Source organism: Dromiciops gliroides, chromosome 5 (assembly GCF_019393635.1).
Source record: "Dromiciops gliroides isolate mDroGli1 chromosome 5, mDroGli1.pri, whole genome shotgun sequence".
Classification (NCBI taxonomy): Eukaryota; Metazoa; Chordata; class Mammalia; order Microbiotheria; family Microbiotheriidae; genus Dromiciops; species Dromiciops gliroides.
This window is the reverse complement of record NC_057865.1, coordinates 295,780,814-295,795,681: the sequence shown is the minus strand read 5'-3', so window position 1 is coordinate 295,795,681 and position 14,868 is coordinate 295,780,814. Positions and strand designations below refer to the sequence as shown.

The 14,868-nt window shown below is 48.6% G+C and overlaps 1 protein-coding gene across 5 annotated transcripts; it reads right to left on the bottom strand.

The window, feature by feature from the left end:
* Window positions 1–5,622: 5,622 nt before the first annotated feature.
* On the bottom strand, window positions 5,623–10,839 carry ARSA (arylsulfatase A). 5 transcript variants are annotated; one of them, XM_043968717.1, is made up of 12 exons: window positions 10,821–10,839; window positions 10,505–10,679; window positions 10,240–10,345; window positions 9,984–10,146; window positions 9,448–9,695; window positions 8,947–9,187; window positions 8,492–8,710; window positions 8,152–8,321; window positions 7,925–8,049; window positions 7,055–7,182; window positions 6,869–6,971; window positions 5,623–6,550 (listed from the first exon to the last, which is right to left on the bottom strand). In XM_043968717.1, exons 5-12 carry the CDS (start codon window positions 9,663–9,665, stop codon window positions 6,210–6,212), a joined length of 1,545 nt encoding a protein of 514 aa, XP_043824652.1. In that variant the 5' UTR covers window positions 9,666–9,695; window positions 9,984–10,146; window positions 10,240–10,345; window positions 10,505–10,679; window positions 10,821–10,839; the 3' UTR covers window positions 5,623–6,209. The 5 variants fall into 5 exon arrangements, with proteins under 5 accessions (XP_043824652.1, XP_043824650.1, XP_043824651.1 ...); XM_043968715.1 differs by having other exon boundaries at window positions 10,505–10,837; XM_043968716.1 differs by having other exon boundaries at window positions 9,984–10,345; window positions 10,505–10,837.
* Between the last annotated feature and the right edge of the window lie 4,029 nt (window positions 10,840–14,868).

The following is a 14,868-nucleotide window of genomic DNA, read 5'->3' as shown; positions in this document are numbered from 1 at the left end:
TTAGGTCCAACCCTAATCTCTCTCTCTTGGACTCCAGTGTCACATGGACAACTTCCTGCTATATATCTTTCTTCCCCTGTTACATATCTTCTAGATGTACCAAAGGTATCTTAAATTCAACACATCCAAAATAGAACTATTTATCTTCCCTATCCATACATTCCCCTCTTTCTTACTAATCCATTTCTGCTGATGTTACCACAATATTTTGGTCACCCATGTTTGATGCCTTGGAGTCATTCTAGACTCTTCCCTGTTCTGCATTCTTTATCAATCCAGTTGCCAAGTTTCATCAAGTCTACCTCCAAAACAGGCAATTTCACCTCTCTTCTCTAAATCTGCCAAACAAACCTTTCAAAAGACAAAGTTTGATCACATCATTGTTCTGGCTCAAGAATTTTCAGTGGCTCCCTATTGTCATGAGGATAAAATACAAGCTCCTTGTTTAATGCCTCCTTCCTCACCCCCTGCCAAAGAGTCTGGCTCCAGCCTGCCTTTCCAGGATTGTTGTGCACCATGCCTCTTTATGTACTTTCTATTTTAGCCAAACCAGACTTCTACCAGTCTTCTGAATTTAAGAATAAATGCATTTCCTGTTTCATCATCCAGGCTGCTCTTCATGCCTGGGATGCTCTCTCTCCTCAGTTCCACCTCTGATGGTCCTGAGTTTCCTTCAAAGCTCATCTCAGGTCTTCCCTTCCATGAGGAGGCTTTCTTGATGCCCAAAGTTACTGCTGGTCTCCCTCCTTTAATGAGTCTATATTTATTTATTCATGCATGTGTTGTATTTTCTCCAGTATCCTGTAAACTCGATGAAGACAGTGAATTGTTTTCCCCACCCCCACCCCTTTTTGGGGGAGATGTCTTTGTGTCTCAAACATTTTGCTTAATGCCTGGAACACAGTAAGTAATTAATAAACATTCCTTAGATTGTGTCAAAGTAACTTATATGTCAAGACAAAATGTCTAAGCTTAAGAAAATCTACTGGGGGTTGATTGTACCATAAGTTCAGTGAGAGGCAGCAGGGCAATAACAAGAGCATGGAAAGTGATGTGATACTTAAGCAATACAAGGACATCCAAGGTATCTAGTGCTAGGATGGTGAGAGCTTCACTGCCCTGGTCACATCCCATTGAGAGTATCAAGATCCATTCTGGGCATGTCATTTGAGGAAGAGGGTTTGGAGAGGTTAGTGGACGGAGGCCTGCTTTGTAAGATCACTTAAAGAAATGGGAGGTTGTAGAAGCCCAGCAGGGACATACTTAATCAACTCATCCATCAACAACATTTATGAATCACCTACTCTGGGCCAAAGGCAATGAATGAAACAACCTCTACTCTCAAGGAACTTCCACTCTACTGACTTCAGGTTCTTGAATGGAGGAGAGAGATTTGAGACATTCTCCATGGTGCTGCAGTACATCATCATTCTGTACATTACATGTATCATAAGTATGCAGGTCACATCTCTTTCTCTCTCTCCATACATATTTGTAGCATTTCACATATATTCTCTCATTTGATCCTCACAACAACCTGTGAGATTTAGGTTTAATACAAGGAAAAAATTGGGCTCTTTGCAAGATAGGGAGTTCTTCATTCCTAAAAGTCAGGTAGAGGCTGGATGGCCATTTCTAGGGGGATGTTGAGGAGGAAATTCCTCTTTAGAGCTAGGTTGGTGTAGATGGCCTCAGGCCCTTTTAAATTCTGAGGGTCTGTGCTATGTGTTTATCACAATATTCCAGCTACCTAAAGTCCCTGATAATGATGAGTGTGCATTTATTTCCCCTGTGTTCAGATCTCCATTTCGCTTTGTTTATTGCTTGTACTCTGTGCTTTCATAGATATCTGGAACCATGATTATTATCACTGCTCCTCTGCTTAAATATTTTCTCCTGGTCCCCTCCACTGCTATTCTCTTTCCTAGGCAGTATTTGCTCCTGTCCATGGTACCTGGCTTAGTGGTTATTAAGTGGTTTGTTTGTATCTTTCCTTTCCATTTGTCCATCAGGGAAGTCTCCAGGAAAATGTATTCTCCTTAGCCCTGATAAGTTTTTTTCTTGCTATCACTAAGAATACATCATTCCTCTATCTTTAAGACTTGGTCAAGAAAGGAAAATCCTGTTGGCCAACCCTATCTCCTTCACCAGATCTGCCCAAATCCTTCTTTTTCATCTAACCTTTCTTTAGCAGTCACTTTAAATGCCACCTATGTTCCTTCCTGTAGTCTTCCACTTTTTGCCCAGAACATGATTATCCCTATCAACAGCTTATAGGTTGTTTCAGATGATGTCATTTGTCTCACAGATAGGTAATGGTCATCAGAGTTGAAAGTGTCAGGAGGCACTCCATCACATCCTAGACACTTACCCTAGGAAGGGGACAGACCTACCCACTGTTCCCCTGAGGCTCACCTCTGCATTCTTCAGCAGGTAGCTACCAACCACTCCAGCTGATCTCTTCTTTCTCTGACCAGTCCTTGGTACTGACAGTGCTTCTAGATCCTCAATATTATCCTTCAGAGCAGAGGGAGTTGCCTCCACCCCTTCATTGGGTCTTGGGTCTCAAAATCGACACATGTTTCATCAAGTCTACCTCCAAAACAGGCAACTTCACCTCTCACCTAGAGTATTTAGTCTCCCTAACTAAAATCTCTCTGATCATGTATGTATATCCCATATTGGATTGTTTGCTGCCTCGGGAAGGGGGGAGGGGAGGGAGGGAAGGAGGGATAGAGATTGGAACAGAAAGATAAAAATAAAAATGTTTAACCTGAAAAAAACATCACTAGCAGTTATTTAATCCTTCTCTCTCTAATTAAGCACATTATCCTACAGGCAAGTGTGAATCAAGAGTCACACAAAAGTAAAAAGAAAATCAGTCTTTTTCTAAGAGGAAGAGAATAGGTCCGATTTACTTGCTTTTAAAAATTAAGAATAAAGCATAGAACTTTATTAAATGAACTCAGAATATAAAAATTAACTCGATGTTCATGTTATGTCTAGTTAAGGCAGGGACAGATACAGGGTGGGGGAAAGAGAGAGAAGCTGAAGAAACCTGAAGAATGGGTTGGATGGTTACCATCTTCCACCCAAAGAGGACATTGGTTCTAACTGGAAGGTAGCCCAACAGGCTCCATCACCAGTAAAATTGGAGGTTTCATAGCATATCCTGAGCAGATGTTGAATGAGATTCAATAAAAGAGATGAATGTTACAGATTGAACTAAAAAACCCAAACCAAAGCAAACCAAAAAATCTTTCACGCAATATGGTTAGGGTAGAGTAGCCCCTTCTCCTTTCACAGGCAACATTTATATTAACAGCTCGCAGTTATACAGCCAGATTTCCCATTTGATCCTCACCATAACCCTAAGAAGTAGGTGCTATTATTATCCCCATTTCACTGATGAGAACTGAAGCAAATAGAGGTTAAGTAACTTACCCAGCATCACTATATTTGAATTTAGGTGTTCCTGATTCCAAGCTAGGTGCTCTCCTCACTGAGTCACTTAGCACCATTTCACCTTCCCCCTCTCTAGTCTTACTCAAAGACCCTTGAAATTCTTCTGCCGACTCCTACTTTCCTTCCTTCTTCTTTTTTTGGCAGGGCAATGGGGGTTAAGTGACTTGCCCAGGGTCACACAGCTAGTAAGTGTCAAGTGTCTGAGGCCGGATTTGAACTCAGGCACTCCTGAATCCAGGGCCAGTGCTTTAATCCACTGTGCCACCTAGCTGCCCCCTTCCTTCTTCTTTTTAGCAGGCCTAGTTTCAAGTTATGTAATTGGGATGGGAGTCCTAAAGGACGCACTCAGCCCAGCCCACGGATCACCTGGGAGTCTTTTCCTTCTACTAGGTTTCTGCAAGAAATTACCATAAACAAATGTTCAAATAAGTTTGGTTTGCTCAACATATTGAAAAGGCACCGAAGAAAACAGGCTACATCCTTTTCTAAAAAGCCTTGATGGAAGTGAGAATAATCAGCCTACTTAGCAAATGACCTTATGAGAACACGTGCAAAAAATGCTAATTCACCCCACACTTCCAGAGGGTTTGTTAAGTATAAAAGATATTTCCCTGAGCTTGGATAATGGGGACAAGGACTCAAGGGGATATGGCACCACTTTAAGCTTCAAATGACCAAAAAAGGAAAAAGATGGGAGAATGTGGTATGACAAAACTGTCCAGTTGTCCATTGACTAGGCACAGCCAAGAATAAACAATGCAGAGACTGAACTGTGGTTTCTTCACGCAGAGCGAGTCACTATCAGAAGCTGATGGATATGTGTGTGTCACAACTCAGCAGATAACTACTATTCTAGTTGAGACTATCTGAGAGATAAAAGAGGAGACATTCTTCTTGGTCATGTGTGTATGTGTGTGGGGGGGATGGGGGCAGGGTGGATGGAAAGAAGGAAGGAAGGAAGCATTTTTAAAGTGCCTATTGTTGGGGCAGCTAGGTGGCGCAGTGGATGGAGCACTGACCCTGCATTCAGGAGGACCTGAGTTCAAATCCAGCCTCAGACACTTAACAATTACTAGCTGTGTGACCCTGGGCAAGCCACTTAACCCCGATTGCCCCACAAAAACCAAAAAAAAAAAAGTGCCTATTGTGTTCCAGGAAATGTGCTAAATACTTTATAAATATCATCTCATTTGATCCTCACAAGAACCCTGAGAGGCAGGTGCTATTTTACAGTTGAGGAAACTGAGGTAAACAGCTGTTTAGTAATTTGCCCATGGTCACATAGGTAGTGAGCCTCAAGGGCCAGATTTGACTCCAGGTCCAGTGTTCTATCCATTGTGACACCTATCTGCCTTATGTAGGAGATAGGTAGGGTATGTAAGGAGGTTACTTATTACTAGTGTGTCCTTATTAGTATAATCATTCCCACTGGTTCTTAGGGAACCATCGTTCCCTAGTCAGATAAGATAAAGAGAAGGCAAATATTTCTATCGGTCATCAAGTCCTCCAGGTCCTCTTTTTAGTCATAAAGCAAGATAATGGAGGAATTCTCCTTATTGCAAACTAGCCCCACGGTTTGTGCTGAGGCACCTCATAGCAAAAAAGGGCAAATACAGAACAAAATGGAGTTATTTTTGCCTACAAAAAATACACCACTCTTAGCACTTAAAAAAAGTTATCTTTTGGGGCAGCTAGGTGGCGCAGTGGATAGAGCCCTGGCCCTGGATTCAGGAGGACCTGAGTTCAAATTGGCCTCAGACACTTAACACTTACTAGCTGAATGACCCTGGGCAAGTCACTTAACCCTCATGCCCTGCAAAAAAAAAAGTTATCTTTTTACAGTGGACAGCTGGTGGCATGGATTGTCTCAGTCCACTTACAGGAAAGAAAGGAACTTCTTTGCTGAGGTATAGTAGAGGCAATAGAGTTAAAGATTTGGAGAGAGAACAATGTGGCAAACAATTAAAGAATAACATCATACTCTCCCCAGTACTGCAGGAAAGCAGGAACCCGTGCATGCAGAGAAAAAAGCTGTGGGCAGGCAATGCCTAGAACATAAATTTAAGCTTTTCCTGACAGTGATCAGGCATGGCAACATTCAACAGGAATTTTGAAAGAGATGAGAAGAAAAGGGCAAGGCATCAAATTGTGCTTTGATGTTGGTATTTATTTAAATCTTGCTCCACCTGGTATTTTCCCTTAAATTTTATTGGAAAAATTCATAATTAGTGCTTAATTCAATGCTTGTGTTTTAATCTTAGTAAAGAGTTTATTTTAATAGCAAATGTTGAGGATTTGGAGGCTGTGCTTTTATCTACTCTCCCATGAATGTCCATGAGTGACTGAAACCAGTTGTCTCACCTGTATTCCATAGCCCAAGGCATCGCCATTCAGACAGGGCTAAATGTTGGAATTCTCTATGTGGATATTTCAGAAGAAATAACTGACCCTTAGGGATCCCAGGGTATTGTGGAAATTGTTACCTCCTATTGCTCAGAGAGAAGGTTCTGGCTAGGATGTCTGAGCCAATGGCCAGTGACAGCCCCACCCTCTACCCCCCCAATCCTGGTACATGCTCAGTATCCAGTGATGTGGCCTGAGCTTGAGATTCATGTGGAGAGGATACATGCTGGATGTATGCCCCTGCTTATGAGTTAGAGAATAGTCCTTGAATGTCAGTTTTAAGGATTAGCGGTCAATAAGGCCTCCGGGGTGACTGAAAGACCATGAGGTCACTCTGGGGTCTATGCAGTCACTTGAGGGGAGTGTCCTTCCCGAGGGCCAGGACAGCTGCAGCATTTTGGCCAGGGGGAACAGCCTGAACGGCAGCAAAGCTCCAGAGCCGGGTCTAGGCCTTTGTTGATCTGACTTGATGCAAAAGTCATGGCAGCATCAAACTGGGCCTTGAGTAGCCTCATCTCCTTCAGGGCCTCCAGGACTGTTTTCATCTCCTTCTTGGGAACACGGCTCAGGAGTTCATAGTTCTCACCAGGGTCTGTCTCCAGGTCAAACAACAGCGGGGGCTCATGGGCAGTCAGCGGGGCATTGCAAGCTGGATCAGCAACCATGCTACTGTGTGTAGAACCTAGACATTGATGAAGGGAGGGAGTAAAGAGGACGGAATCCTGGAGTGGTACAGGGGTAGAATTATATAGGGCATGGGGTAGGGGAAAACCAGTGGGGGACTGCAAGGAGGGATCAAGGGGCCTTGGTCAACTGGGACTGGAAGGGGACAGGGATATGGGAGGGGGGAGGCCCCTGGGAAGCTCAGGGAAGATGAGACAATGAGGGACCCAGGCCATCCATCCCCATCAATGGCTGTGTCCCTGAATGCAAAAAACCCATGAGTCTTGAGTGTGGGACATGGGGGTGTTTCTGAGGAGTTGTGAGTAGCTAGAATTACCCCGGGTAAAGAAATGTGCCTTGTACTTCCCGTGTCGGACAGCAAAGACACCTCGGACCTCATCAGGGGATGGAGGGTAAAAGTAGAGTGTCTTCCTTGGGCTCTGGAGACACAGGGACATGAAGGTCAAGGGACCTGGGTTTGAAGACCATCAAAGAAGACCATCCAGGGTCCCAGGATCCTTACCTTGCCTGTGCCCAGCAGAATGGGGCTCAGATCCACCCCATCCAGGGTAACGTTGGGCAGATGGGCTCCAGCCAGAGCAGCCACAGTGGGCAGCAGGTCCAGGATGCTGGCTAGCTCATGGGAGACCCCTGTGTGGAGGAGCCAGTCAGGATAACCTCCAGCAAGGGGCACCTCTCACAGGGCCTGCCAGGTGAGGATGGGAAGGAAATGCTTTTTCTCTCTTCTCTGCTGAGTCTCTTTCTCTTTATGGAGGTATGGGGTGGGGCTGGGGGAGAGTGACATCTGGAGGCCATGCCAATCAATGTCCTTAGAAGAGGCAGCATAAGCCTTGGAGTCAGAGGATCTGGGTTCAAATGCCAGCTTCAGCCCTTACTAGCTGTGTGATCTGGGGGCCAGTCCCTCTCCCATCTGAGCCTCATGACTCTCGTGTGTAATATGGGTACGTGAGGTAAGCAGAGCTCTAGTGGCTTTGCTCATACTCCATGTATATCTTGAAGGAGGAGCCAGGAAGCAGGGTCTTCTTCTTTCCCCTCCCCTCCCCCCAGCTAAGCAACACATAGACCAGGTCTTGACATGAAGGGGAAGGGCAGATTAAGGAGGCTGGGGAATGGTCTGCTTCAGGAGGTAATGAGCTCCCTGTCACTAAAGGTTTTTGAGCAAAAACTCAGGTTCAGGGTAGGATGATCTCCAGGGTCCTCTGTGAGCTGGAGGTAATTGGTGATGGTCAGCCCCCCAGGACACAGAAGCATGGTATAGGAGAGTCTCACAGAGAAGGGGCTGGGGCTCAGTGTTGTGGGACATCCCATCCTTATTCCCTGAGCTGTTTTTGCCCAAGGGTCAGCCTGCAGAGCTTGCCGGTCAGAGACTGACCTGGCATAATGTGGCCTGGCCAGAAGGCCAGAGCAGGTTCTCGGACACCACCCTCATAGGTTGTCCCCTTTCCACAGCGGAGAAGGCCAGAGGAGCCACCCCGGAACATACGCAGAGTCTCAGGGCTGCAGAGAGAGGGACAAACATGGAAGGGTGTGTGAGAGCAAGAGAGACCACAGTCATTACCATGACTGACACTTCCGTGACCCCCTTCCCGGCCCCTGTACCCATTGTCCGCAGTGAAAAAGACCAGAGTTTCTTTGAGTAGTCCAAGGCTTTCCACAGTATTCAGCAGTGTCCCCACAGCCCAGTCCAGTTCCATCAAGGAGTCCCCAAATGGTCCTCGGCCAGAGCGCCCCACAAAGCTTTCCCCACTGAACTGGGGGTAGTGGGTATGCTGGGGACAGAAACAGGGTCACAGCCAGATATGCATCTCTGCTTTGTCTCTGGGGCAAGGATTTAGGCAACCTTCCCCGGACCCCCCTCCCAGCCCAGCAAAGGTTGAGGGTCGGGGGAGATCAGCTCAGTGTCACTGCGCAGGGGCTGGGATGACATGAGGTCACTCACATGGGAGGCATAGTACAGAAAAAAAGGCTGGCCTTGGCGGGCAGCATCCACCATGAGGTTCTGAGCAAAGGCCACATACTGCTTCTCCAACCCAGGAAGCCAGGGCGGCTGCTCCTTCACCGACAGGTTAGCCATCAGCGGGATGGGGACAACACCCTGGTCACAGCCTCCAAAGCAGAGTGTGGCTGGTGGGAAGCAGGTCAAGTTCTGGCAAGGGCCCTGCGGTGGCACAGGGCAAGGGCATGAGGGGGAGAGTGGGTAGGACTGTGGTCTCTTTGCCACACTGCCCCCAGCTCCTGCCCACTTACTTCTAGCCATCAAAATCCACGTCCCCAATCCCTACAGTCCTACCCTGGGGCCTTTGTCCACCACTATCAGCCTCTATTTGCTGCCTAGGACCTCCCATCCCCCCTACTTATCAATCTGTCCATTGGCCCCAGCCCCTGACCACACACCTGATCATGGGAGTAGGGGATTCCTAGGAAGCGGTGGAATCCCTGGTGTGGGGGCAAGAAGGAGCCACTGGGCCCCACCCCCAGATGCCACTTGCCAGCCATCCCAGTGAGGTAGCCCCTCTTAGCCAGGACCTCAGCCATGGTCACCTCATCCAGGGGGAGACCACCACGGGAGCCAGGGTATAGGACATCTGGGTAGAGCCCTGACCGTACAGGGTACCGTCCAGTCAACAGTGCTGCCCTGGAAGGAATGGATAGGGATTAGGGAGTCCTTGGGGGCTCTCTGGAGAGAGATCTTCACAGAGAGAAAAAGGACGATGTGTGGTCATGGGGAGGTGGGGGGAGAATAAGAGGGAATGGGGAGTTCTGGGGAGGGAGGCACATGGAAACTAGTGGAAGTGGAACTGGGGTTGGCTGGTAGGGAAGGCACAATTGGTGGGCCAGCTGAGGACTGGGGAGGTGAGGTTCAAAGGGCAGGGTCCTGGGACCCATGGGCCTCACCTTGATGGGGTACACAGAGGAACAGGCACGTAGAAGTCAGTGAAGCGGAGGCCACCAGCTGCCAGTCGGTCAAGGTTGGGTGTGAATGAGCTGGGGTGGCCGTAGCTCCTCAGGTCTCCATAGCCCAGGTCATCGGCAAAGATCAGAATGATGTTGGGGGGCCGGGTGATGGCCAGGCTGCCAGCCACAGCCAGGATCAAGGGCCACAAGGTGGCCATGGTGCCTCAGTCTGAAGGATATGTCAGGAACTAGGTCCAGGAAAACCTCCACATCAGTCTTGGAGCCTTCTCAACTCTCAGACCAGACCCCATTCCCACCCCAAAGTTCCAGGGGTCCTGGATCTGATCATTGCTAGAATTTTAGGGGTCAGAGTTGGGAGGGATCTTCGCCTCATCCAACCCCTTGATCTTACAAGTGGGAAACTGAGGTACAGAGAGGGGATTTGCCTAGAGTCAGACAGGTAACCAAAAGCAGAATGGACAAATACCCAGGTCCCCAACCACCAAGTCTGCTTGGGTTAGAGAGTTCAGACTGACCTGCTCGAGGACAGAACTGGAGGCCAGTAGCCTGGAGGTAGACTTTGGAACACAGAGAGAAGGAAGAGCTGTCCAACAGCAGAGTGGGCTGACTCAGGGAATGGCAGCTTCCCCAAGCCGACGACCACTTGCTGGGAATGTTGGAGCGGGGATTCTCGGGACACTGAGGGTTGGAGTAGGAGACTTCCAGGTTCCGGCCGCCCCAAATACCCGGGCTGCCCCCGTCCCCCCTTCTTGCAGTGGGGCCCACACTGACCGAGTAGTCCCGCGCCTGTAGTGACCAGTACGAGCCCCAGCGGCTGCGTGGCGCTTGTCCGCTGTCCTGCTGCCTGCCTGGACCAGAGCTGGACGGGAACTGGTAGCTGGGGGAGGGGGCGTGGACAGAGGGAGAGGGAGGGAGGGCTCCAGGGGCCACCCCAGCCTCAGCTGGGCAGGGATGTTCCCATGCCACCTCCACCTCCACCTCCCCAGGGATACTTCCGCCTCACTCGGTCCCCACCCCCATTCCCACTCCCACTTACCGCGCGAGATACCCGTGACTGGGCCGGGAGCGGAGCATCTTGGGAAGAGGAGGGGCAGCCTGTTGGGGCTTGGGGGGACGGGTCCTCCTGGAGGGGACCAGCCGGAACTTCAGCCTAGGAGGGAGCCCAGGCGGGTACCGAGGGAGGAGCCGGGCAGGCCGAGGCGTGGTCATTTCTGTTTCGTGAAGATCGTACTTGGGATGTCACGACCCGCGGGGCTCTGTCCCACTGTGCTCCGCCCCCAGTTCCCCAGGCCTGTGTCCGCCTCTGCATGTTCCTGACCTGACTTGATTTGTCACTCCTATCCCATACCTACCTCCCCTCCGCGCCCCGCACAGGGCTGCCCCCAGAAAATGCCAGGAAGTGGCGGCCGCTAAAGGGGCGGAGCCGAGGTCCCGGTGGGGGGGGGGTATCCTGTGCCATTGGACAGCCCGCGGAGATTCCCTTCTTGCTCAGCCAGCAGCCTCCTCTAGGAGACACCCTACTTTCGGAGGCCACCCATTCATTGCCCTTACCGGAGGGCTCTCATTTATAGGACGTTTTCCACGTTTTCCCTGACGTGAGGCCTAAACCCGTGTCTTTACCGCGCACCCCACCTCTCCTGGTTCAGGCCAATGGGACCGAGCCGAGCACGGCTCATCCCTCTTGGCGTGACCCCTCTCTCCTGTTGGTCCCTGAGCCTTCTCCAGGCTAAATGTCCCTGTGGCCTTCCCCATCTGCTCACTTTCCTGGTTGCCCTCTACCAGATATGCTCCAATTTGTCAATGTCCCTCCTCAAATGTGCCTACGCAGCCGAACAGCAGTGCCCTAGAACTTTAGACTCTCCGATGGGCTTTGGCCCGAGACGTCATCTCCAGTCCCCTGCCTCATGCGGGAATTCTTTTGACAGCCCTCCCCAGGAGAGTTATTTTAGCCAACCCTATGCTGATGATTGGCATCCAAGTGTCCAGGTCTTGCCCTACTCCAAACCTCGGGGGGATGGTCTCCCCAAACATCTTCTCTACCTCTGCCCAGCACCCTGGGGGAGTCATGTCAACCTTTCACTTCCGTTCCTATTATCCAATTCCCAGGGTGCTTCTTAGGGGGTTTCAGCATGATCTGGTTCTCCCCCGCATGACCTAGCCAGGGACACTCACTGGGCTGTGCTACAGTGTATGAGCTTCTATCCCCATAGGGGTTGCCCTTTCACATCCCTGAATCTGCTGAACCCTCACCCTCTACCAGTGGGGGCTCCTTGCTGTGCTGCCCAGCATGCATTAGTCTCCAACTAAACTCACCCTCTCCATGCCTCTGTATCACAGATGATAAGGGCTAGAGAAATGAGAGCTATTATTAGTTTTGTTCTTGGCATGTGGATTTTCCCTGTGGGGTTCAGGACTTGCCTTCTTCCTCTCTTGGCCTTCTTTTGGGATTTTGAGCCCTGAGCTAGAAGGGGTTCTGACCTCAGGCACCCCCCCCCCCAACGGTCCTCACTGGACAGAAGTCCTTACACTGTTGTTGTGTCAGCCTGAAAGAGCTCTAGAGATGAGAGCTATTGGAACAATAACTACCATTGGTCTCAGAAAATCCTCCTTGCAAACACAGGCCTTTCCTACATCTGTCCTCTTCTGGCTGTATAAGCAAAATCTCAATTCAATCCAATCCAACAAATACTTAAGTGCCTACCATGTGCAAGGCAGTCAGACTCATTTCCACAGTCTTGGTCAGTTCTAGACAACCTGGGTCTATTCTTCGGTCTGTTCCTATAGTCAGGTCTGTCTTGGTTAGTTAATGGGCCAACTATGGTCAGGCTTCCTTCTGGTAACTGTATAGCTCCCACTCCTTGTTTGCTTAGGGTCCCAGGTAAGGTGCTCCCATTATGCAGACCCTCTGTGGTTTTCCCACATGCTTTCTTGTCTGCCTCAAGAAGACGGAGCCTTCTTTTTCTTCTGAGACTGGCAGCTCCCTTTGGTCCTCCTCTTTCTTGGTTACTCTTTTCCTGTCAGCTGACATCGCCTGTTCATCTTCCCAGTCCCAGCAGCTGCTCCACCTTTCCCCTCTTTTGTTCTTAGGGGAAGCTCTTTGGCTTCTCAGAAACCATCTGTATAAGAGGCCACTCCCGGTGGGCCCCACCCATAAGCCCTCGCTCTTCCCCAGATTCTTAGTGTCCCAGAGGACAATGGTCTCTTGGAATCTTGGGATCACCCAGGGTTTCTCATCTATCATTAAGTACGAAGTCTAATTAAATACCCTGAGGGAGGGTCTGTACACACACCCTCCACCCTCCACTCCAGCAAGTCTTTGAGAGCCCATCTGGAGAGAGTCTCTGCAAATTTCCAGCATGAACTGCATGCCTCCAAGGGCAGTTTGTCAGAGTTGACCCCCCCTCCCCTTCTCTTCCTTAATACTCTCTCCTTTGGGTTTTCAGAGACCATCTAAGTGGTGGAGTACACAGAGTGTTGGGTCTGGAGTCAGGCAGATCCAAGCTCAAATCTGGCCTCCAAAGCTTACTAGCTTGTGTCACCCTGAGCAAGTCCCTTAACCTCTATCTGCCTCAGTTTCCTCAGCTATAAAATAGGAATAACAATAGCACTTACTTCCTAAGATTGTTGGGTGGATCAAATTAAGTAATATTTGTAAAGTATTTAGCACAGTGCTCCTTTTCTTGGTTCTCCTCTATGTATGACATGTTCTCAGTTTCCTCAGTTTCCTTTTCTGGATCATTGTCCAGGTCATGCTCCCTAAGTGTAGGTGTAACCCAAGGCTCTCTAGCTTCTCTTACTTGGTGTGCATATCAGCTCCCATGGCCTTAATTCTTATCTCTATGCAGGTGTATATCTGCAAACATCTAGGTAACACAGCCCTAGCCTGCCTACTGGGTACTTTGAATCAAAGAATCTTGTAGATTCTCAGCCTCAACACATCTTGTTCAAAACTGAGCCCATCTTCTTCCCAGCCCACCCCCAAACTACTTCCTCTTCCAAACTTTTATATTTATGTTTGTGCTACTAATATCCTCCCAGTCACTCGAGTTCACTATCTTACTCTCCCATTCCCCTCCAATATTCACTCAATTGGTAAATCTTGCTATTTCTGTCTTTACAACATCTTTTCTATATTTCCCTCTTCTCCTAGTTCTGTTTGGAAGAATTACTTCCTAAGTGGGAAAGAGGATGATATATTGTCAGGGAGAGGGACAGTAGCTTCTGATGATTTTACTTTCCTAAGACTCATCTGCCTTTCCCAAGTTGGGGTGTATGTGTCCCTGCTTCAGTGTGTACCCTCCAGTGGGGACTCAGTCAGAACCTACAAATATACCTCCTTGCTAGTCATAGTAGCCATTATGGAGACATCCCATTTGAGCTGGTAGCTTCTCTAGATAGAGGATACCTCTGTCAAGAACATTCAGCTTCTTTTGAAGAATTTTTAAAAAATTTCCTGCAAGTTACATGCAAAAACAAATTTTAACATCAATTTTTTTTTTTAGTGAGGCAATTGGGGTTAAGTGATTTGCCCAGGGTCGCACAGGTAGTAAGTGTTAAGTGTCTGAGGCCAGATTTGAACTCAGGTACTCCTGACTCCAGGGCTGGTGCTCTATCCACTGCGCCATCTAGCTGCTGCTTAACATCAATTTTTAAAACTCTGTTCCAAATTCTTTTCCTCCCTCCCTCCCCACCCCGCTTAAGAACTCAAGCAATTCAATGTAAGTGTCATGGGGTGCAGAGCACCCCAGAAGTTCTCTGGGGCACATCAAGGAATCTTCTCCTTGAGAAACTAAACCAGAGGACAGATAACGCCTAGAGAGATAAACTGGACCAAATCAGACTGAGCTAGCTTGGGATTCCTACCCTTCATTCTGGTCTCCCTTACCCTGGGGAGATAAATTTGGGTGTGGCTGCGGCCTTTGCGTTCTGAAGAGGGATCCGTAGCCACCCCTCACCCAATTCCCCCAGCTACCACCAGTGGGGGGTGGTCCACCTTCACTAAAGGAACTTTTCACGGGCAGATGGTCCACCCCCATCAGTCCTCTATAAAAGTACCTTCTAGTCTTCTGTTCGAGGAGATTTGGTACCTCTGAGCCATGTGCTTTATGCCAAATCTCCCCATGAAAAGTCCAAGGATTTCTTTCATGGTTTCCCTCCTCCCACCCTTCCCTTCCCTTGCTCCTAAATAAACTATCACCTTATTCTAACTACGTTTTGTGTGCAAGAGGGTTTAATTCTTTAAAGAGGAATTCCTAAGAACCCCAACTCCTACCCCAACCCTGTACCCCATTTTCCCACCATATCATCAGTTATACATATGTAATCAGGCAAAACATCATTTTGTTTCTTTTAGCCCACATTTCTTCTTTATTGTTTGTTTTTTTTTTTCAGGGCAATGAG

What these genes read in the sequence shown, in the direction of transcription:
- ARSA (XM_043968717.1), bottom strand. Translation starts at nt 9,665, where the DNA reads ATGGCCACCTTGTGGCCCTTGATCCTGGCTGTGGCTGGCAGCCTGGCC. An exon ending in CCTCTGTGTACCCCATCAAG is followed by an intron (nt 9,188 to 9,447) that starts GTGAGGCCCATG and finishes CATTCCTTCCAG; the next exon opens with GGCAGCACTGTTGACTGGAC. An exon ending in TTCTGTACTATGCCTCCCAT is followed by an intron (nt 8,322 to 8,491) that starts GTGAGTGACCTC and finishes TTCTGTCCCCAG; the next exon opens with CATACCCACTACCCCCAGTT.